Below are 22079 nucleotides of genomic sequence, written 5' to 3' on the forward strand. Positions count from 1 at the left end.
AGGTTTACAAGAACCATTTCTCTCAAATACAATAAAGTGAGAATAACTTAATTAGGTAAAGAGAGAATAACGAGCTAGGGCTTGAGCTGAAGCCTTCAATCTTGATTCAAGCCATTGAAAGCTTTTACAATGTTATCATTTGATTTGAGGAGTATTGATAATTTCTTGTGCAACCTAACTAGCTCAAAGATTCCCAATATGTTTTATAATGAGCACTCTAATGACTCCAATCATTCATCGCTGGTTTATTCCAACACCCACTAGTCGATTAATGAAGCAACTGTTACTATTAGCAGCCAAAGACTATTTATTGAATACTTTTTAGTCGGCAACATATTCTAATTAGGGGTGAGTAATAGAAATAATCAACCGTATTGAATTAATTCAGAAATTTGATTCATTTTATTTAAAAGTTCAATTTTTATTTTAAAAAATTAATTATTTTGATTAAATGGGAATTCTAAAAAATCAATTAAATTGATTTTTTTATTAAATAATAAAAATATTAAATATTTTAAATTTTTATTAATTCAATTAAGTTTTTATTAAAAAATTATAATATTTTTTTTTAAAAAAAAATTGATTATCGATCAAATTAATCGATTTTGTATTTGTTTAATTTTAATAGTAAAATTTGATTGATTGGTAAAAAAAAAAAAGAAGTTCCCTGAATTAGATTTTAGATAGTTCAGTTTGATCAATTTGATTTTAATCCAATGCTCAATAGATTAGTTTTTATCGTCCAATGCTCCTCATCTTAGAGTCCACTACATGTTAAACCTACAACACATCAAATGCACTCAGTTCCTCGAGCTAGCTAGCTACACAAAATATAGTCCTCCATACCTTGTAGTTCATCTTATTTTAAGCCAACCTAAAATCCACCTCAAGTCAAATCTCTTGTTGATTGATTGCATCAACCACTCTAAGCTTACTCCATGTTATCCAATTCTTTGCGCCTCAAAGTCCTTGTACCAATCCTCGTAGGCCATCAGGCACACAATCTCCATGATTGCATGCGCAACCTCCCAATGTTTCTTTCCCTATAGTGTCCTCCAAGCTCCTTCAAGGATCTAACACTCATTTTAGCCCTTCGATCTATTGAGCACACGTCAATCAGCACCATGTGCAGTATGACAAGTCCTTGCATACTTGATAAACACATCAAGAACATGTTAACACAATTGCTAATCCTAGATAGTCCTTAAACATCACTATGAACAATGTCACCAAGGATGAGAGGACTTAAAAAGGATTAATGAGGATATGAACTTTGGACATGTTAAGACAATTGACACACTTCATATTGAAAATCCAGTCTTTATTGATCGAGGGAAACATTTTTTACAAGTACAAGAAATTTAAATGCCGTAACCTGTAGTTCCGCTCCGTCATTATATTTCTTATTTTGGCAGGAAACCATACGGGAAATTTTTGGTGTTGTCTAATAGGGACACATCACTCTCCGAAGGTAAAGGTCTGCGTTCAACTTAGTACTGCCAATAGTCTTCCCAAGTTCAGAACCTGAAATTCACACAAATGTGGAAAGAAATTAGAAATGCAATTCAAATCTTCTATAAGCTTGCTTACCGGCAAAAACTGGGATAAACAACACAAAATCAAACTTATATCCTTCGATAAAAGTCACAAGAGGAAAAGACCCATCTGCAATCTGAACAATGGCACCATTGGAACACAGAATGTATTCATCAAACACTAAAATGTTTTTAGTAATATGACTGGAGGTCCTGAATCACTGATCCAGAACTTCTTTTCCTTCCTTTCTCGGCACTGAATTGTGAAAGCATTACCTTTCTGTGCCATTGTTACTGAACTGGTCCCAGAAGAGTATTATTGAACACTTTGTACCAAAGCTTGAAGCATCTTGTAGATTTCAAATTAACTAGCATCCCATGAATATTCCAGTATGTTTATTTTATTTCTGCATTCTGTTCTCTTTAAGGTGACGTTTGGTTTAGAGGTTTGGGAATGAAGGAATGGATTCATTCCCAAACCTTGTATTTGGTTGATGGGAATGAAATCAAAATTTTGGAATGAAACATAAAAATTTGGGTATGGATGAAACTCATCCTCTCCCTTGGGTTTTGATGGAATGAGAATAAGAATAAGAATTAAGTTTTGGACGAAAAAACCCTTAGTATATTTGTTCAATTTTTCTTTCATTTCATTCTCTCTCTTTATTCTCTCTCATCATACTTTTTCTCTCCTCATTCTATCATCACATTTTCTCTCTCAACATACTTTCTCTCTCCTCATTTTCTCTCATCATACATTCTCTACCATTTTCTCTTTGTATTCTCTCTCATCACACACTCTATCTTTCTCATTATTTTCTCTCTCCTCATTTTCTCTCATCATACATTCTCTACCATTTTCTCTCTGTATTCTCTCTCATCACACACTCTATCTTTCTCATTATTTTCTCTCTCTTTATTTTTCGTTCATACTTTCTCGCTCATCATACTTTCTCTCTCCTCAATCTCTCTTACCATACTCTCTCTCCATATTTTATCTCAACATACTTTCTCTCTCCTCATTCTCTCTCATCACACATTCTCTACCATTTTCTCTCTATATTCTCTCTCATCACACACTCTCTCTCATTATTTTCTTCTCATAATTTTTCATCATACTCTCTCTCATCATACTTTCTCTCTCCTCAATCTCTCTTACAATTCTCTCCATATTTTATCTCATCATACTTTCTCTCTCTTCATTCTCTTTAATCACACTCTCTCCTCATTCTTTCTCATCACATATTCTCTACCATTTTCTCTCTATTTTCTCTCTCATCACACACTCTCCTTATTTTTTCTTATCACACTCTCTCTCCTCATTTTCTCTCATCACACTTTCCTTCTCTTCATTTTTCCCATCATACTTTCTCTCTCAACACACTCTCTCTTATTATACTTTTTCTTTTCTCAATCTCTCCTATCACACTCTCTCTCCTTATTTTCTCTCATTACCTTTCTGTGTCATTGTTACTGAACTGGTCCCAGAAGAGTATTATTGAACACTTTGTACCAAAGCTTGAAGCATCTTGTAGCATTTCCATTTGTTCTTTATTGAATGGACTTGATTCTAAGGACATATGGAATTCAGCGCCAGCAACATTGGTTCTACTCTGTCTTGAGAAGGACAAGAAGATTTCAAATTAACTAGCATCCCATGAGTATTCCAGTATGTTTATTTCTGCATTCTGTTCTCTTTAAATGATCGCACCAGGGACAATTGTTTCTTCACTAAGTGTTTTGGTTATTTGGTTGTTGCTCCTCGGGCAAAATTAGATTGAGGTCCTTGGGTTGCCAGAGCAGAACTCTCAGTGTCTGACTAAATAAACGGAGAACCTAACATGAATTTTCTTTGGGTTTCCCTATTCTTAGTCAGCAGAAACCTAACCGGTCAGAGCTTAGATATTCAGAACCCTTCCCCTAACTTCATCAAGATCCCGATTTAGTCCCCATGAGAAATGTTTAGAGCTTTTTCCTGAATATGTTTGTACAGTTCCTGTATTATAACAATTCCAATTAACATCCTCTAACATGTCTATTTGTTGCCAATATGGTGAAAGCATATTGAAATAATCTGTAAGCATTGGGTTTCCTTGGTTAAGCTCTTGTAAAATGTTTTAATCTCAAAGATAGCAGGGGTGTTATCCTCATTAGGGTATGTCTCATCAGTTGCATCTCAGATATCCTTAGCAATCTTTGTAATGAGTTTAGAAGCCAGCAGATCACCATGTCATTCTACCCGTTCCAGGTACGACGACGGGCTAACTTTTATGGTTGCACAGAAGCTCCTATCAGATAGTCTTTCTTGACTTTACCATGAACAAAGATCATCATGGAATGGGACCAATGGTTGAAACTATGATTGATAAATTTATGATCAGTGATAGGAAGTATAATACTTTCAGAAACACAGATTTGGTGTGACATTACAGTATAGAATCAAAAATAAGATTGGAGGTTTCACTTTTAACTTCACTGTCCATAAAACATGAAGAAAGTGGATCATTGTACAGTATGTTTAGGAAGGAATGCCCCAGACTGATGCTGTGTACCACAAAGATTTTATTCCATTAATCTCTTTAATAAAAAGATGAAAACCTGTGGGTATATACAGCAATAATAAAATGCATGCCTCATATGCTGTTATTTTGTAGAGAGATGAGTTATTCTCCATAAAATCAGGAGAATATCTTTCACCTCAATCAAGAAATAAATCTATCTTAAAACAGTATATAAACACCTAAAACACTGTATTAAAAAAATGTACAGCTCTTACAACACAGGAAATTTCAAAATAAAAATAAAATTTAAGTAGAATGGAAATAAAATTTGGTTATACTTTACCATAAATACATTAATTTCTATGAAAGCCACTGACTAAACTTGTCGGGTAAAATTATTATTACTTGATGCCACTGTCAAACAAAATGTTTAGACAAACTGTCACAAATAAGATTTTCATAGTGATCGGGCTATCAAAGGATAGCTTTCCTTGACGAAGAAAACAATCATCATAGAATTTAAGTTCTATATATAATTATTTTCTTGTTCCAACTTAGTTATTTTTCAGTGTCTTAGTTATTTTCCCAGCATCCTAAACCATAGTCTTATCAGGTTTGATGTTTTACCATTTATCCACTGAAGTCATCCGTCTTCTGATTATTAATTATACAATTCTTGAAGGCCAAAGACAGGAATGAGGTACAAAATATCTAATTTCATTCCTTCAGCCAAACTACAAAGTAAATATTCCTATGCCATTTCTACTTTATGGCATACCCTAAGCATCACTGTTTTCATCTGTTGACCAATTCCTTGAACCAAACATCGATATAGGAGCTGAAGTATCCTGATTTTATTTGCATACTAGTTTTGCTATGTATTATTGAGAAATAACTTGTTCCTCAAGGAAGTTAATTGGCAAAATATGTGTAAGACTGGGGATCAAACATTGATACTATGGCAAACAAGGCACATGGCATTGTCTGTAGCATAATTATGATGATGAGTCATTGTGAAAACCTGCTTGCCATTATAATTTGTTTTTAATTTTAGAAATTTCTCCATCTGAGTAAATGCCTAATAAGCAGAAACCGTAATATTAGATTGATGACTGAAACTGGAAAATAAATCATGCATGAATCTAAGTCCCATATACAAATAATGTGTACTTAGGAAGGAAAAACAACTTAAGAATTTTCTACTAACATTTATTAGTCCAAGCTAGAATTAGGATCAGATTACGTCCAGATCATAGAATGTAAGCAGTACACAGGCAATGTAGAATCTGTTGGGAGTTTACTTGAATAAATGCATATCACATGATGACTAACACTCAAACATATAATACTTTTAGATGGCATAAGCAACGGTTGCTATGAATTGTGTTGAATACTTTCGAAGATTCCCTTAATTGTAAGAATTATGATTGATTTGATTAGCTTGAATATAAGGATTGTGATGGATTGTAATCAATGATTGATAGACATACCATAATTATATGATCCTCTTTCCCTCTTTATCTATATAAATATCTACATGTAAGCGGATTATCGCTGATGTCATGTTTTGCCTATTTCAATGCCGACGTCCTTTAATTCCGATTTTGGTGTCTGACGCCCTGTGCAGCTGATTTCAGCATCAATGTCCTTTTCTGTCGATTTCGGCACCGACGCCCTATGTTGTCGATTACTGTGCCGACGTCCTTTTCTGCTTTGGGTTCTTCGTGTGACCACGGGTCGTCCTGACACTAGTTTTTGTTAGGACCGAAAAGTAGCTAGAGGGGGGGTGAATAGCTTCGCGTGTGCTTGTCGAGCTTCGTTGCTTGTTTCTTCAAAGTGATGCGCAGCGGAATACAAAGAAACAAACTACAACAATGCTAACAATAGGATTTTACTTGGTATCCACCTCACAAGAGGTGACTAGTCCAAGGATCCACGCACACACACACACCTCCACTAATAAACACTCCTTTTCGGTAACTACCGAAGGCGGAGAAGCCCTACAAGACTCTCAATACAAGTAGAAGAAAGGGTAGTAACGAATAAGCAAAAGCTTACAAGAGATGCAGTAAAAACCCTAGCTTCTTCTTCTTCTCGTTACAACTCACCTCTTGACTTGGATGAACCTCCAAGAACCTTCAAGAACTGGCGGTGAGGAGCTTAGAGAGTGCTGGGGAGGAGCTGTGATGAATCTGGAATGAATCGGTGAAGTGCTACTGAAGGAAATGAACGCCTGCGGCTTAAATCGACGCTAACGGTCGAATCCCGATCGATTGGAATGCTCCCAATCGATCGGGGAGGCTTTGGATCGATCCACGGATCGATCCAGTGCTGCTGAAAAACTTCGGATCGATCCACGGATCGATCCGGCGCTTATCGCGGAGGGCCCCCAATCGATCCATCGATCGATTGGGACCTCTGATCGATCCACCGATCGATCCGGAGGGGTTTTCGCGAGGACTCACCGGATCGATCGGTGGATCGATCGATCTGGATCGATCGGTGGATCGATCGGATCTCTGGATCGATCCACGGATCAATCCAAACCTTCGGATCAATCCACGGATCAATCCAAACTCTTTGGATCAATCGGCTAATCAATCCGGATCTGATTTTTGTCCAAAACCAAGCCCAAAGCCCCTAAACCAACATCTAGTCAACCATGACTTGTTGGTACATAAGACCTAGCATCCGGTCACCCTTGACCAGCTAGGACTCTCTCACCAGTGTCCGGTCAATCCTTCACCCACTTGGATTTTTCTCTTCTTGCCAAGTATCCGGTCACCCCTAAGACCTACTTGGACTTTTCTTCTTCGTGCCAAGTGGTCAATCCCTTTGACCTACTTAGACTCTCACCAGATGTCTGGTCAACCTTGACCCATCTGGATTTCTCTTGCCTGGCTTCACTCACCAGGACTTTCCCAATTGCCTAGATTCACTCACTAGGTCTTTCACCTGGCTTCACTCACCAGGATTTTTCTCCTGCCTAGCTTCACTCACTAGGACTTCCCAGTTGCCTAGCTTCACTCACTAGGTCTTTCACCTGGCTTCACTCACCAGGATTTTCCTCCTGCCTAACATCCCAGTTAGGACTTCCCAGTCAAGTATCCGGTCATCCTTGACCTACTTGACTCTTCTTCAATCAACCTTGCATTGTCAAACATCGAAATCCAAACCAAGACTCAAGCTTGGTCAACCAGGTCAACCTTGACCTGAGGAATGTTGCACCAACAGTTTTTCCTCCTCTTCCGACACTTGGCTATGACTGCTCGCGGTTGTGGGTTCTTTCGAGGTCGTAATAGTAGTCGCGGTCGTGGTCGTGGAACTGATACCACTAGGAGTAGTCGTTCGTATGTTCACTGTGGCTGCTCCCACTATGCCTCCAAGAAGTGTTGGACGAAGTTTGGTAAGCCTGACTAGACTAATAATGCATCTACTGAACTATTGACTTCATCACCAGACACTAGCGGTCATGATGATATGGTCTTTGTTTCTCGTATTGATTATGAGAAATTACTTCTCTCTTCTGCTAGCATTCCCTCAGCCACTGCTGCCTCATCCTCTCTAGGTGCATTTGCTATGTCTCGTGATAAGTCTTGGATGCTGAATTCTGGTATGTTTGCTCATATTACAGGTAACAAGTCTATTTTCTTTTCCTCTTTTGTTTCCTCATTTTTATTCCCTGTTCGTCTAGCCAATGACACCTATTCTCCAATTACGAGCAGAGTTATTTACTGTCCATAAGACAGCTAACAAAAGCTCACAACTGTTTAGTATATTTTTATCCATCCTATTATATTATTCAGGACTTGCACATGAAGAGGATAATTGGTGGAGGATATGAGAGTGATGGTCTATACTATCTGGATTCGATTACACCTGTAAGTTCCCAGGCACTCTCAACAACTGTGTCTCCTTATCGGTGGCATTGTCGTCTAGGTCACCCATCTTCTTCCCCTCTCAAAAGTTTCGTTCCCGTTCCGTCTACTGATTTCTAGTGCGAGTCCTATGAGTTCGACAAACACCATCATACTTTTTTTCCTTCTAAAGTTGATAAACGTAGTTCTTTTGCTTTTGAACTTGTTCATTGTGATGTTTGGGAGCCTAGTAGAGTTGAGTCGAGAGGAGGTTTTTAGTATTTTATATTTTTTGTTGAAGATTATTCTTGCATGACTTGGTTATATTTACTCAAAAATAGGAGTGAGGTTTCTGAGATGTTAACATCATTTTATAACGAAATAAAAACTCAAAATTCGATTGCCTTGCGCATTCTTCGTACTGATAATGCACTTGAGTTCACTCATAAGACTGCTTATATTCTGTAAGTCTCATGAAATAAATCAATCCTCTTGTTCATACACTTCCCAACAAAATAAAGTTATTGAATGCAAAACTCATACTCTTGTTTGTCACATGTATGTTCTTAAGTTTTTGTGGGATGATGTTGTACTGACAGCTTGCTTTCTCATAAATAGGATGCCTCCTATTGTGTTGCATGGGGATATCCCCTTCTCTTGTCTTCATCTTGACAAATCTCTTTTTCCTGTCCCTCCTCGCATATTTAGTTGTGTTTTGTTCATGATTTCTTCTCGTTTGGATAAGTTGTCTTCTCGCTCTATTAAATGCATCTTGCTTGGATATTCTTGCACACAAAAAAGATAATGTTGTCTTGACCCACTTACAAAAACACATTTACACTTGTGCTGATGTTACGTTTTTTTGAGTTCCAACCATACTTTTTCGTAGCTCAGTCACATGATACATTAAGCATCTCATCCGTTACCTATCCCACAAATCCATATCTCCCACTACAAATGCTTCTTCTCCTAAACCATTGCAGCTGTACACGAGGAGAGCTCAGCCAGAACCATATTCATGTTCCTCACCTCCTCTTCCTGTAGATCCTGATGGCCCCTCCAATATTGATCTGCCTATTACTAAGGTATTCGATCTTGCGCTACTCATCCTTTGTCTAATCATATTTCGTTTGATTACCTTGGTCCTACATTCCGTGCTCTTGCTGTTTCTCTATCATCTACAGAAGTTCCAACTTCCTACTCCAAGGCTTATCAACACTCGGCTTGGCGAATTGTAATGGATGAGGAAAGTCCGCCCTTATCTCTCGTGGTACTTAGGAGATGATGGTTGCACCACCTTCTGTTGATATTGTTGTCTAGCGTTTTCTCTAAAATTTAAAGCTGACGGTACTGTTGATCGATACAAAGCTCGTTTGGTGGCCAAAGGATTTACACAGATTTATGGTGTTGATTACTTTGAGACGTTCTCTCCTATTGCTCGCCTGAATTCTATTAGAGTTCGATTCTCCTTGGCTGTCAATCAATTTAAGCCAATGTATTAGCTAGATGTGAAGAATGTCTTTCTTTATGGTGATTTGCATGAGACCGTGTTTATGGAGCAACCTCCAGGGTATCTTGCTCGGGAGAGAATGCTACTATGGTTTACAAGCTTAAAGAAACTATTTATGGTCTTAAACAAAGCCCTAGAGCCTAGTTTAATATATTTAATAATATAATCAGTGTTGTCAGCTTTAAACAGTGCAAATCGGATCATTCTATGTTTGTACGACATAGAACGAATGAGATTATCATTCTTATTGTTTATGTTGATGGCATCCTAATATCTAACAATGATATATCTGGGATAGACGAAACTAAGAAGTATTTGCAGCAACACTGTGATGAGGGATATGAGACCTCCTATGTATTTCTTGGGAGTTAAAATTGCTCACAACAAATCTAGAGTTTCATTATGCCAATAGAAGTATGCTACAGATTTACACAAAGAAACTGGATTGCTTGGAACGAAGACGGTCGATACACCTATGGATATCAATTTAAGTGTTTGGGTTGATACTGAAGAGTTCTTTGAGGATAAGGCAAAATATAGATGGTTGGGAAACTCATCTACTTAACAGTAACAAGACCTGACATCTCTTTTGCAGTTGAAATAATCAGTCGTTTTATGGATAAGCCAAAGTAAGTTCACTAGGATGTCGCTATCAGGATTCTTAAGTAAAGGATTATCATTTAAGAGAAATTGGCACATAAAGATCGAAGCTTATTCTAATATCAACTAAGCTGGATCTAAGACCAACAAACGGTTCACTTTTGAATATTGCACTTATGTAAAGGAAAATCTAGCAACATGGCGAAATAAGAAACAAACTGTTGTTGCTAGGCCGACTGCCGAGGCTGAGTACAAGCTCACTCTGTAACTGAGATGTTACGGCTGAAGAATCTTCTTGAAGAATTAGGGTTCACCTACCATGAACCACTGCCAATGTATTGTGATAATTAAGCAGCTATTAACATTGCAAGTAACCCAGTTATTCATTAGAGTACAAAACATATTGAGATTGACTGTCACTTTATTCGTGAATGTATAACGAGCTAGAAAATTGTCACTCCATTCACATCATCATCCAACCAAGTTGTCGATGTCTTCACTAAAGCATCAGGACGAAAATTATTCTTGGAACTTTGTGACAAGCTGAATATAATTGACATATATGCTCCAACTTGAGGGAGAGTGTTGAATACTTACAAAGATTCCCGTAATTGTAGGGATTATGATTGATTTAGATTAGCTTAATTTTAGGGATTTTGATTAATAGACATACCATAATTATAGGATTCTCTTTCCCTCCTTATGTATATAAATACCTACATGTAAGTGGATTATGGTGTGGAGAAATATATAGGCTCTTTCTCTTTTACAAATTGCATAGGTTATGTTAAACAAAATGGGAAATCTATAATTTACTTCACAGAGACAGTAAAATTAAAACTGAAAACATACTTTATACAGTGCAGTCAAAATTGAAGGGTGAAAACATATATAGTTGAAGCATGCCCATTGTCATCATCATCATCGTAATTGATAATGCTCTAAAATAGGCAGAAATGAATTCCAATGAATTGACAAGTGAAAAAGAAACAGTGTGTTTCAAATTAGCAATTTGGTCATAAACAGTGAACATAATAAACATGGACAAATTTTTCAGAGGGACGACATGAAACAAAAATCCAACAGTTTGCACTTTCAAGCAGACAATTTGGACAAAAAGTAGATGAAAGCACCAAGGATGCCTAAGATAACTGCTCCAAATCATAGGTATCAAGTTGACTATAAGAGAAACAATTTCAATAATTAAACAAAAGCAGCTAAGCATTCAACAGTCACAGAGAAAGAAGATAACCATTAACTCTAATCAGTATAATATACCTTCAACTCAAGGTTTGGTAGGCTCGTCATCATCTTCAATATCCCAACTCAGATCCTCATCTTCTTCGACAACAATGGGCCTCTTGCGCAAATCTCGATTTAGAGGGCTTACGCTAGTCTCAGCAGATTTTGTCTCATCATGTTCACCAAGATTCTCAATCTCATCCCACTCAAGATCTTCCTCCTGCGCAGAAGGTTGGCTTGAGCCAAAGTAATGGCTGCTGTCCTCGACTGACTCACCAGTATCCACCTTCCCTCTTTGCTCTGTCTTATCATCTGACCTTAAGCTTATGCCATCACCTGCAAATTCAGACTTCGATTGCTTTTCCAAATTGGAAGTCTCATCAACATTTTCTGTTGAAGCTTCCAATTTGTCGACTTGAGAAACCTCGGCATGTTTCTCTACCCTGACAAGCTCAGATTTAGTATCTTCTTTTCGGATCTCCTTATTCTTCTGACTCTCATCTGCATTTGCTGAATCTGAAGTCGCACCATTGTCATTTTTGTTCGAAGCATCCAAGTCTTGAACCTGAGATACCTCCACATTTTTCACGCTTGGAATAGGCTCATTGTTCATTTGGTCTTTCTGCTCCATCTTGACAATCTCATCCTTCTTTACTTCCACTTTCTTTTCGTTAGCCTGCCTGAAGTCCCTCCCTTTCTTGTCGTCGTCGTTCTTACTTTCTTCATCACTTTGGTCATCATCACCCACTTCCCAGCTCAAATCCTCCTCTTCATCCCCTGAAATTACCCTTTTGACAAGCTTTGCCCTTGCATCCTCTGCTTGCTTGAGCTTGTGGACACGATAGTAATAGCGGAGCCAGAAGGTCTCGTAATCCATCGATCGCGGCACCAGCTTCTCGAGAAATCCCTCCAGCGCCCCATTCTCGAAGCACAGCTTCTCGATCTCATCCTCTTTCGTAGCCAAATCAAATCCCAACTTCCAATTATTGAAACCCTGGACATCCTCCGGCTCCTCTGAGAAGGTATTCATGTCGGACTGGATCGCGACGACCTGCACCTCGAACCGGCTGTACCTCATCGAAGCAGGGGTCCCGCTCTGCTGCCCATGATCGGAAGAGTACCGGTCGCGGTCGCTGCCGCTGCCCTCGCCCTCCATCGCCAGGATAGATGCCTTACCCTGCGAGATCAACTCTTCCGTCCCCCGCCAGACGGAGCCGCCGAACTCGTCGATGACCTGGCCGACGGACTCGAGCGATTCCTGGGCGGCGGAGGCACGAGCCTCCAGCGAATCTGGGAGGTGGCGCACCGCTTGCGATGCGACCTCCCGAAGCGCCTCCGTCTCCTTCTTGAGGCCGGACCCGAACTCCTCCAGATCCCGGCGGTAGGTCTGAATCACCGACTCGGACTTGGTGGCGAAGGTCTTGATGAGCCCTCTCCAACCGCTGTTGCCGCCTGTCTCGTTAGCTTCCGGAAGGCGGCTGGGTGATTCCGACGGAGATTCATTCTGCGGGGTGGTCGCCGGATCGGACGCGAAGACGGACTTGAAGAAATCCATGGCGACAGATCTCTCGCGTCACCTGCGGTGCGACCGGCGTCCTTGTACGGTAAGAATTTATTGGATTTAAAATATATATATTATAATTTTAACATTTTGACAATATTAAAATTGAAAATGTTTTATAAATTAAAAAAAAGATTAATAATTTTAAACCCCTTTGTATTTTATAGCAGGTTACATTTTGCCCCCCTCTATTTAAAAAACTACACTTAACCCCCCCCGGATATAAGTAAAAAAAAGGAAAAAAATAAATGACTAAAATAACCCTAACCTAAATTAGACTTTTAGAAAAAATGAAAAATAAAAATAAAAATAATCCCGTAAGATCGTAAAACTTCACTTTAACCCAACCTAATTTATATATAGGCCCAAAATCTCACTTGTTCCTAGAAAAAATATCCTCACAAAATTTACACATACACCAGCATAAATAATAGAAAAATAGCAGCTCTAAGAGGGTAATCAGTCAAAAATTCATTCCACCAAACAAAAAAGAGCTAGAATTCTAAATTGATAAATCAAAATTAAATAAAGATAGAATAAAATTTATCATTAAAAATCAAAATGAAGACCCTTTGATGATTTATAAAAAAAACAAAAGGTTTTTATTTTGATTTTTAATGATAAACTTTATTCTATCATTATTTAATTTTGATTCATCAATTTAAAATTCTGGCTCTTTTTTGTTTGGTGGAATGAGTTTTTGACTGATTACCCCTCTCAGAGTTCCTATTTTTCTATTATTTATGCTGGTATATGTGTGAATTTTGTGAGGATATTTTTCTAGAGACAAGTGAGATTTTGGACTTATATATAAATCAGATTGGATTAATAATAAACTTGATCTTACGAAATTATTTTTATTTTTCATTTTCATTTTCTTCTAAAAGTTTGATTTAGGTTAGGGTTATTTTGGTCATTTACTTTTTTTTTTCTTTTTTACTTATGTCAAAGGGGGTTAAGTGTAATTTTTTAAATAGAAAGGGGCAAAATACAACCCGCTATAAAATATAAGGGGGTTTAAAATTATTAACCCTGAAAAATAATTAGTATTACTCCTATAATTTTTTAGGATATATGTATTTGGCGAATACGTTCGCCCCCAGCGCCCCCGTCAACCAGTCCCAAGGTAAATACGGAGGAGGTAAATCACGAACGGCTACTAACCTTTGGAATAGTGATAGGATAGATGTATTTGGGCATCTATAAGGAGGAGATGAATAGGAAAAGAGAATGAATTTTTAGAATTTTAACTCCGATCACACTTGCATTTAGTATAAGTGTCTTCAATACACTTGCATTTAGTATAAGTGTCAAATCGAAGATATATATATAAACTTATAACATATGATTAGGAATATTCTCCTAAGTATTTATGATCCTTATTTTTATATTATTCTTTAAATATTTTATTATTCAAATATCTTAAATCTCATAATAAAATATCTCATCAATCAAATATTTATAGATTTCACCCATCAAATATCCACTCTTAAAAAAAATTAAAAAAAGAAATGATAGTTCATCTTTTGATGAACTCCACAAAAGAGAATCATTGGGCACAAGTTTATACCAGATGATTTCTAATCATCCCAGAAATATCCTCTTAAATGGTGAATATTTGAGAAGGAGGATATTTGAAGAAATGTCTTATATTGGGGATGCTCTTAGAATTGATAGGGTAAACAAGGGATAAAAATGATTAAATGTATGAAAAAATTTCTAAATATATGTGCCTCTTCCCTCAATTCTAAATGTTCCCCGGGACTAAAGCTCAAACACATGCCTCTCCCTTTGGTGCCAACACTACCCCACATCACTTGGGAGCCTCTTCCCATAAGTTTCATTGTGCCCCTATTAGTTCTTAATCAATTGTACAAAGCTAGATAGGTTGTACTTCATAGAGCAATCCTTTAGTGTGTGTCTTCCTATGGTAAAAAATGACTCGTTTATCTCAAGTGTTCTTTGCCGTCAACCCCATAATGAGTTGAATGGAGTAAATCATTGTAACTGAGTGACCTACTTAAGTGGGAGAGATTTTATTCCTTAAGAGATTATTCCCTGAGGATTCAATCTCTCTACTGATAATCTATTATCTGAGTACTAACTCGATTATACTAATAGAGAAGAGTGGAAGAGTGTGTCTTCATGAGTGGCCTGTTTGTTCAATCATGCATCGATATCTTCTATCCGAGAGGCAACCTTCTTTACAATTGATTGCCAACATAGCATCTATGCAGGTTGTTGCCTCAAACAGTGGTTGCACCTTGTTGTGCTTGCACATTTTATTCATTCGACACTTTCTAGCACTCGGAACATCAAATTGCAATAAAATACTGAAAAAAAGGAGTTATTCAATCCATTTATTCACGATCGATTGCTTTGAGTTTCAGAGCTACTCTCGTGTCTTAAATGAGGAAATGCAACTTTGGTTGCGATAAAATTTTACTCGTAAAGCCGAACCTTTGAAGAACTAGGAGTTATTCCTTTTGGTTGGCAGATTTTAATGATCTTATAGAGATTATTTGACAATCTTGGGTCTTCTATTGTAGTTAGATTAATAATCTGATTTTGTTGATGTTTGAAAATTACTTTTAGTGAGTTCATTAGTGATACGGTATGTTGTAAGTGGATTCAGAGATGATGTGTCAGTCAAAGTCAGGGGTGAGATGGTAGTCAAAGTCAGAATCTATATATCTGAACGGGTTATTCTCACTAAGACTCAACTCCTTACTCAACGCTATGACTCTCAGCATAAAGTTGGCCGGCCCAGTAGCCGGTCGAATTTAAGAAACTTAGTTCCCCATTTTTTTTAGGTACAAATCTCTCTATATACGATCAATCGGCCACAAGAACCGGCCGGATTGGGAGGACTTATCACTCCACTTGATGCTAAGATATACAAGATAAACCTAACAACTCTAATGTCGGTCGAGCATATGGGCTTAGTTCCTCATCTTCCAATCTCCAGAAATACCCTTTCAGCACACAACAAAGGCAATCTCCTAACATACATCCCATCATGATGAAATCCAGTCGGACTTCCAAATCCCAACATAATAGTTTAGCGGTAAATTTTATTACATATAACTGCTTTGTCTAAAGTACCGAATGGACCTAGAACTGAGTTCCTCATTTCACAGCAAAAGCACTCTCAGTATACAGTCAGTCGGACTCGATGTCGTTTGGACTTAGAGGGCAGTTCATTTCTTACTACTACAATATAGCTAAGCATATAGCCTGGTCGACCTAATAGCTGGTCGAACTGGAGGGATTACTTCCCCATTCCTATTATCAGACTCCTACTACATATAGTCGGTCGGATTACCTCCAAAGGACAACACTATCAGATAATTGTAATAACCCGTCAAAGAATAACAGATATTCGTCAAGGAATATTATAATATCTTATACATATTAACAACTGAGTCTTCTTATGAGAGTGATTACTCAGTTTCTATCATTATTATGGAGATTATAAAAAATTGTTCATACACGTGTAACGGAAGATTTCTCGGAGGAAGACTGTATACCTTCCATTACCCGATATCTTTTGACACCAAATATTCCTTGTCACCTCATTATTACGGAGGTTATGAAAGGTGATATAAGAAGGGATTATCTCCATTGGCAAGGTACGCAAAAAACATCCTTACGCTCACATTTTGACATACGCATTACCTATTGTTCATTTTCTCCACTTTTCGCTCGGCCATTGTATTGACTTTAGCGTCGGAGAGTTTGCACCAAGAACCCCCTCCCTGGTTCTTGCGCTAATATTCTCTTTACCCTCTTTTGGTGTGTAGGAAAAATGAAAGGGCATTTTCTCTTTAGATAGAGGTCTTCTCCCAGTCGCCGATAGAATCACATGCTCAACGGGTCATTTCCCTTACTTTCAAATAGGACCAGTTATAATTGATGATCCTATCTTAGATTTTAGTTCTAATACTGTAATCTTGCTTGATCGGATTAATTGAAGATAAGCATGAAGCGATTGCAGTTTACAACTTACAACTTGTTGCTATATCAAACATATAGGTCATCTTAAAAATTTGTGTGAACTATATTTTTGTACTCTAGTTTCTTATAGAGAGCTTGCTCGTATATTCTTTAAAGTAAATCGAATAACTGCGCTTGATGATAATGGGTCTGGCCTCCTCTGGTCCTGGGCCAGTTACTCAGCCAACCTCACGTGAGCTTCGTGAGCACACATAGATTCCTCCCCACCTGCTACTGGCGTGAAGTGTTGTTGCTCCTGCCGAGCCAGCTGGTCCGGAGAGCCGTTTATTGCTCCGTGCCAAACCGTCGCGTTTGCCGAAACAACAAATAAACAAACGTACCTTCATACTGCGACTACCCCTGACAGACCCACCCACTCACCCAAACTCGCAGTCAGAAGAGTCAGAATCGCAACTCCTCTCCCTCTTCCTCCACAATCTCGCACGACGCCAACATAACAAGGAAAAACAAAGAAAGAGATCGAGGAAGAAGAGCAATTCACTCTTCCGCCATTAAAAGCCAGACATTAGACCACTCTCTCGTTGCTTCCTTAACCCTAATTCTTCTTCAGAAACGAGCTTAATGGCACCGGTCACCTGCTGTTTTCTGAGAGCTCCTTGGCGGTGGTTGCTCGCGCTGTGTTTGATAGTGTGGTCGGCCGCCGGCGTGTCCGGGATTCTGAACCCGGAGGACTTTCTGGCCCTGCAGGCCGTGCGCAAGGGCCTCGACGACATGCCCAGGTCTCGCTTCTTGGCCGGCTGGGACTTCACCGGCGACCCGTGTGGCTTCCCCGGCGTCCTCTGCGCCGGGGATCGCGTTGTCAGCCTCGCCCTCGGTGACCCCCGCGCCGGCTCCCCGGGCCTCCAGGGTCGCCTTGACCCCGCCCTCGGTCGCCTCACCGCCCTCGCTGAGCTCTCGCTCGCCCCCGGCCGAGTCTCCGGCCCAATCCCCGTCGGGCTTGCCAACTGCTCCGACCTCCGTTTCGTCGCCCTCTCCAGGAACCTTCTCTCCGGCCCCGTACCCGACGGCCTCGGTGCCCTCCCCCGCCTCCGCACCCTCGATCTGAGCTACAACCTGCTCTCCGGTACCATCCCGCCCGCACTTGCCTCCGTCCCCACTCTCTCCAACCTTATCCTCTGCCACAACCGCCTCTCCGGCTCGCTTCCCTCTTTCCCCCACTCCTCTGCACTGATCCGCCTCGACCTCAAGCGCAACCAGCTCTCCGGCCAGGTGCCCCCTTTGCCGCCCTCGCTGCAATACCTCTCCCTCGGATCGAACGCGCTCACTGGCTTCGTCGACGCCGTGTTACCGCTCCTCACCCGGCTCAGTTTCCTCGACCTGAGCTACAACTTCCTCTCCGGCCCCCTTCCCGGGTGCGTGTTCTCCTTCCCGCTGGCCGCGCTCCTGCTGCAGCACAACGCCTTATCAGGACCGGTTTCTCCCCCCGGTGACGTGAGCATCCCGGTGGTGGACCTGAGCTACAACCTGCTGACCGGGTCCCTGCCGCCGCAACTGGCGCCGGTTGGGCGGCTGTACCTCAACAACAACCGGTTCATAGGGGAGGTGCCGCGTCTACTGGTGCGGGGCCTCGGCGACGGGATGCAGCTGCTCTACCTCCAGCACAACTTCCTCACGGGGGTGGAGCTCGGAACGGAGGCGGCGGCGGCGACCGGAAATGCCATCCCTGCAGGGGCGTCGCTCTGCCTGCAGTACAATTGCATGGTTCCGCCGTTGGACGCGCGGTGCCCGGTCCAGGCCGGCACGCAACAGATGCGCCCTGCCGACCAGTGCCCACAGTGGAGGGGCTAATCGCCGCGTTTTGAGGAAGAGATGGTGATTCATATTGGAAAGGAAGAAGAATCTCATACAATCAATCAATCAATCTTTCTTTTATCAATCTGTTCTGTTGGTGTATAATTGAAATTGATTCTTATTTTCTTGTGGAGAAGGTCGGAACCTCAGGTTCAGTCTCTGACTAAATCATGCATTCTGTACCCGCGCGTGTTCTGTCTGTTAGGTAAAGGATTTATTTTATTGTGAGCATTACGTTTTTTTTTTTTTACAATTTATTGAACCACTTATCTAAATTATCTAAATTTTAAATACAAGTGCAGACCGTTTGCGTTTCTAAATTTACCGGATGGCCGATGGACTTAGAACAATTTAGGGAGATGCTCTACAAAATATGAATTTTATAAAAAATGGGTAAATGCACACTCTCCCGAATATGCATCTTAGCCAACATTTTTTTAAAAAAAAAAACTAAATGCTTTATTGAGGAAGTGACATAATTCTTAGAAGTTTCAATTCCATTTGCTAAAAAGAAGATTAACTCTGAAAGAAAGATAAAGAACTAAACTGCCTTTTCTCACAACTAATGATAAATAGAATATAAACACCATCATCTTCTTTTATAGTCCATTTAGATAACCAAAAACATGATAATATTTTTGTCCCTAGTTTATTATATCGCAGTAAGATATTCAAGTTATCACTTGGGTATCCATGATTCGATCCTCAGATACGATGTATTTATAGGAATTTTTCGGATGCGCAATCGAAGGATGTTAGGCTTTTGGTTACCCGCCGTGCATACTTTCCAATTTATCCTAATAATCGATGAAAAACTTTTATAAAATTGGACCAATCATCTCATGACTAATCAATATGATTAACTTAATTTATCAATTATATAACCCAACTAATTGAATATATAGGGTTACTGTTTATATGGATGATATTCATTGTGTAAAAATAAATAATTCGAGTCAAAGAGCTACATGTAATAGATCATATTTATTATGTAGCAGTTAAGGTAAATGTCTATCTTATATACTAGTCATTATTCCAAAAGTTAATAGTCGCCCATGATTTACCTCCTCTGTATTGACCCTGGAATAAGTTAACGAGAGCGCTAGAAACGAACATAGTCACCTTTTTACCATCATATTTATTGTGTAGCAACTACTATCATAGGTGCCACACTTCTAAAATAAATCGATTCAATATTTCCTTTTTGGACAAACTTAGTTAAAATTGTTATACATTAAATACAGTTATATCACAATATTATTTATTAATTTAGTTAAAATTACTTAAATTTAATTAAAATTATTTTAATTTAATCAAAATCGCTAAAAGATGACGTGACAGTCAATATCAAGAGAAGGTGACATCCAACGTGTCACTCTCAACAGGACTTTGTTCTTTTCTCAACGCTAAGGCCTTCAGTACAAGGACAACCGAGTTTAAGGGATGTCTAACCTACCACAAAGCCGGTCTGTCATACGTCCAGCCGGAGAAAGGGGATACAGATTCCCATTCTCAATACAAGTCTTTCATCATATGACAGGTCGATCCCACTACCGGTCGACCCTATGGGTTTTCTCATATGTCAGTTCTCCTTCATATAGCTGATCAATAATGACTTCGGTTAGATTTATAGAACTCAGCATGCCCGTCACTTATACGAAGAAAAGATAAAGGTGTAAAACAATTCTCCTTATAAACTAGGTCGGACTTCCAAATCTCAGGTTCACAGTTCAAAGACAAGTCTTCGGTCATATGAGAGATCAGCTTAAAGTTCCAATCGAATCTCTCGAGACTCAGTTCCCCATTTCTCAGATGCAAGTATCTCGATATATGAACAGTTGGTCACAGAATTGACCGGACCTAGGAGACTTAGCTTCATATTACTTCAAGAACAAATCTCCAACATCACCTAGTGCATAACCGAGCGGTTTAAGGGAAGGACGGCTATACAATCAACCAAGTTAAAGATCCAATCAATATACACTCAATAGACAACATGGGCAGAGAATCATAACAACTTGTTAGAGAATCACAATAACCTGTCAGAGTAACAACCGTTTGTTAGAGAATATTCCTCTATTGTAATATAAGCATTCAATGGAACCTTCTTCGAAGGTGACTTTATACTTTCCATCAGCCAACACATTATAACAATATATTTCTTTAACTGTCTCATTAATAGCGTACGTTACAAAAGAGGTGCACATAAGGATAACCGAAAACATTCCTCGGATGGTAATTATACATCTACTAGGTTGTACGTTTTCCCTTACTCGACAACCTCTGATAATTGACATTTTCTATCATTTCATGATTGTAGAGGTTATGGGAGGTGGTATATAAAGGGGTTCTCTCCGTTGGCGAAGTACACGCCTTATGGTAGTATTACTTATGTGCAGACATTTATTGTTCATCTCTTTATTTTTCCGCTTGGACACCGTACTGACTTGAGTGTCAGAAAGCCCACGCTAGGGACCCCTTCCCTGGGGTTGCCACTGATATTTTGTCTGCTTTTTTTGGTGTGCGTAGAGAATAAGAAAAAGCCCCTTTTTCCTCCAGTTCACAGTCTTTTCTCAGTCAACGACACAATCACCTACCTAGCGTGTCATCTCTCCAGTTTTTAGACAGAATTAAATTTAGCGCCATCTATAGGAACTTTCGCCTGAATCTAAAGCAGAGATAGAAAAAGATGGATGATTCACTACCGTCACCTTGTCTCAATAGGATTTTAGGCTGCTGATCGCAACCCGGACCCAAAAGATGATGCAACAACAACAAGAGGCAACTGGCGGTACTTTACCGCACAACCCTGCTGCGCCAACGACAAACCCTCACACTGAACGAGGAGCTTGAGTGGGAAGTCCGACAGACCCCAGCCAATCCCTCTGGCAACTGGCTTAGCGTCGCCACATATTGCACTAGTCAGCCTGCTGCACGTGCCACCCTTGCCTGCACGTCGCCAGATACTATTTCATACGCCACTCGAGGGTATGGGCCGAGAGGAAAACCCCCAAGTATTGTCTTCTAGAAATGTGCTTGCGCGGGATCTGGTAGAGGTAAAGCCCCCATAGTTAGCGACTCCCCCGAACGGGTTAACATGTTGTTCTCCCAGGGGATACTGAGGACAAGTTACTGAAACACTACCGTCCCCTAACGATAGGGGAATATGCAGGGGCAACTGACCCTGAAGATCACCTCCTCAAATTTGAGAATGTCGCCCTCCTCCTTCACCAGTACACGGACGACTTGAAGTGCCGAGTGTTCCTCACTACACTCTCTGACTCGGCACAGCCCATTTGTTGTTTCAAGAATTTTCGTGAGGCTTTCCTTCATCATTTTGTCAGTAGCCATCGTTACTACAAAACTCCCCTGAGCCTCTTTTCGCTCAAACAGGAGTCTAAAAAGACGCTCAAGACCTACATCAAGAAATTCAATCAGATAGTCATGGATATCCCCTCAGTCACT

The 22079-nt window shown here is 39.7% G+C and overlaps 2 protein-coding genes across 2 annotated transcripts; one reads left to right on the top strand and one right to left on the bottom strand.

The window, feature by feature from the left end:
* Window positions 1–1300: 1300 nt before the first annotated feature.
* Window positions 1301–12845, bottom strand: LOC121971805 (BSD domain-containing protein C22A12.14c-like). The gene is made up of 2 exons (XM_042523253.1): window positions 11282–12845; window positions 1301–1524 (listed from the first exon to the last, which is right to left on the bottom strand). The coding sequence occupies exon 1, from the start codon at window positions 12798–12800 to the stop codon at window positions 11289–11291; it is 1512 nt and encodes a 503-aa protein (XP_042379187.1). The 5' UTR covers window positions 12801–12845; the 3' UTR covers window positions 1301–1524; window positions 11282–11288.
* A 4299-nt stretch (window positions 12846–17144) lies between these two features.
* Window positions 17145–18750, top strand: LOC121971806 (LRR receptor-like serine/threonine-protein kinase SIK1). The gene has a single exon (XM_042523254.1). The coding sequence runs from the start codon at window positions 17385–17387 to the stop codon at window positions 18609–18611; it is 1227 nt and encodes a 408-aa protein (XP_042379188.1). The 5' UTR covers window positions 17145–17384; the 3' UTR covers window positions 18612–18750.
* The last annotated feature ends 3329 nt before the right edge of the window (window positions 18751–22079 follow it).

The sequence above is a fragment of the Zingiber officinale genome, chromosome 4A, assembly GCF_018446385.1.
Source record: "Zingiber officinale cultivar Zhangliang chromosome 4A, Zo_v1.1, whole genome shotgun sequence".
NCBI lineage: Eukaryota > Viridiplantae > Streptophyta > Magnoliopsida > Zingiberales > Zingiberaceae > Zingiber > Zingiber officinale.